Source organism: Pygoscelis adeliae, unplaced genomic scaffold (assembly GCF_000699105.1).
Source record: "Pygoscelis adeliae isolate BGI_AS28 unplaced genomic scaffold, ASM69910v1 Scaffold42, whole genome shotgun sequence".
Classification (NCBI taxonomy): Eukaryota; Metazoa; Chordata; class Aves; order Sphenisciformes; family Spheniscidae; genus Pygoscelis; species Pygoscelis adeliae.
This window is the reverse complement of record NW_008824283.1, coordinates 8,402,681-8,404,259: the sequence shown is the minus strand read 5'-3', so window position 1 is coordinate 8,404,259 and position 1,579 is coordinate 8,402,681. Positions and strand designations below refer to the sequence as shown.

Sequence of the window (1,579 nt, the reverse complement as noted above, 5' to 3'; positions counted from 1 at the left end):
CTGAGAGCAGGAAATAAATTAATTACTGAAACTGTCTGGCCAGTCACAAAAATGACTTTCTGTGCATCCCAAAAATATGATTGAAGACCAGATAAGAGGTTTGGAAAAGATAGTTATTCTCCCTGGTCAATGTGGACTTGCATAAAAGGTGTGACTGGGACATTATTAGTTGAGTAACTTTATACCACTTCATCATTGTTCTAGGAATTTCCGTATTCACTCTCTGGCAGCAGAAAGAGACTGCCAGTTCCCTAACTGCCCCCTCTGTGAAAGTGTCTGAGAATAGATTTTCCTACATAAAGCTGATCTTTTACACCTATGTGGGGGAACAAAATGGGGATGCATCCCTTTCCCACTCCTGTGCAATTCAGTATTAAGGAGCAAAAGGTATACAGGGGATAAAGCCCAGGAATGTAGCAGGCAAAATATTGTCTCCCTTTAAAAGACTTGTTGGACATCAGTTCTTTCCAGGTGTCATGCAGAGGGTGATTTTTGGCAAGCTGGCTATTGAATTAACCAATGTAATTTGGCAGCAAAAAGCTGTCACTAGATGTGGATAGCAGCAGGTCTGTACCTTGGTGTGGGAGTAGGCAGTTACCAGTGTTATGTGCTTGGTTTACCTAAGGCAACCTAAACAGTCACTATTAAAACATGCGATTGCCCAGGAAAATTTAAATCCTCTTTCTAAAAGTGTTTGAATTCTTCCAGCCTCTCTGGCAGCCTGCTCCAACACTATGCATTTATGTACTTTGATCTTAATTTTCATTTCATTTGACTTCTTTTGATACATTAGGGCACAAACAAGTCTTATTTTGTGATTTTTCAAAACTAGATAAAGTTTTATAGGCTGTAGATACTATTTACTATACTATTACTATAAATGCCTTGGCTGTTTGGAAGTCAAGCATAACTATATCGAAAAGCTCCACTTGTGTTCTGATGCTAGGGGTTTTGAATATGGATAATAAGTTCAGTCTTCCTCAAGCAAACTCAGATCTTAACACACAAGACTACTTTCAACGAATTATTTATCTCATTGAGTGTTTATCTTGCAGGTAAAGAGAATGCTCTGAGTGGCTGAATGCAGTAAGAGCTGCTGCCTTTCTAATTCAGTGTTTAAAAACCTGTCAGCCTCACTGTAATTGTGACCTTGACATCAGCTGAGCTAGAGGTGGCCCACATCTGCTTGAAATGCTTTTAATTTTAGAAGTGTTTTCAAATGTCACTGGCAAGAGAAAGTTCAGAGACACCATGTCTGTAGGGCTATGTAGTATTTAGTTTTGAAAGCAAGCTCCATGAGTGTAATGTGACCTGTGAATTACTTGTATAATGTGCTTATGTCACTGAACTCAACTCTCCTCCTTCTCACAGTACTTGACATGATTATTTTTATAACTATGCTGATTTTTTATTTGTCTTAGATCTTTGGTATCCATGGGAGCATCTGTGGGAGCAGTAACAAAACAGACCCTGTTCCCTCCTCTCATGCCTGCAGGGCGACCTTTCCGTGTGTCGAATGCCTCCCGAAGCAGCCGGAAAGGAATTGTTGCAAGCAGTCTGCAAGAGCTCATCAGCAAGG

The 1,579-nt window shown here is 40.1% G+C and overlaps 1 protein-coding gene across 1 annotated transcript in view; it reads left to right on the top strand.

Moving 5' to 3' along the window:
• Positions 1-1,430: 1,430 nt before the first annotated feature.
• The window catches only part of CIDEA (cell death-inducing DFFA-like effector a), an 8,787-nt gene continuing 8,638 nt past the window's right edge, over positions 1,431-1,579 (top strand). The window contains exon 1 of the mRNA XM_009318530.1: positions 1,431-1,578. Coding sequence (XP_009316805.1) covers positions 1,435-1,578 — 144 coding nt within the window. The 5' untranslated portion in view covers positions 1,431-1,434. The remainder of the gene's footprint in view (position 1,579) is intronic.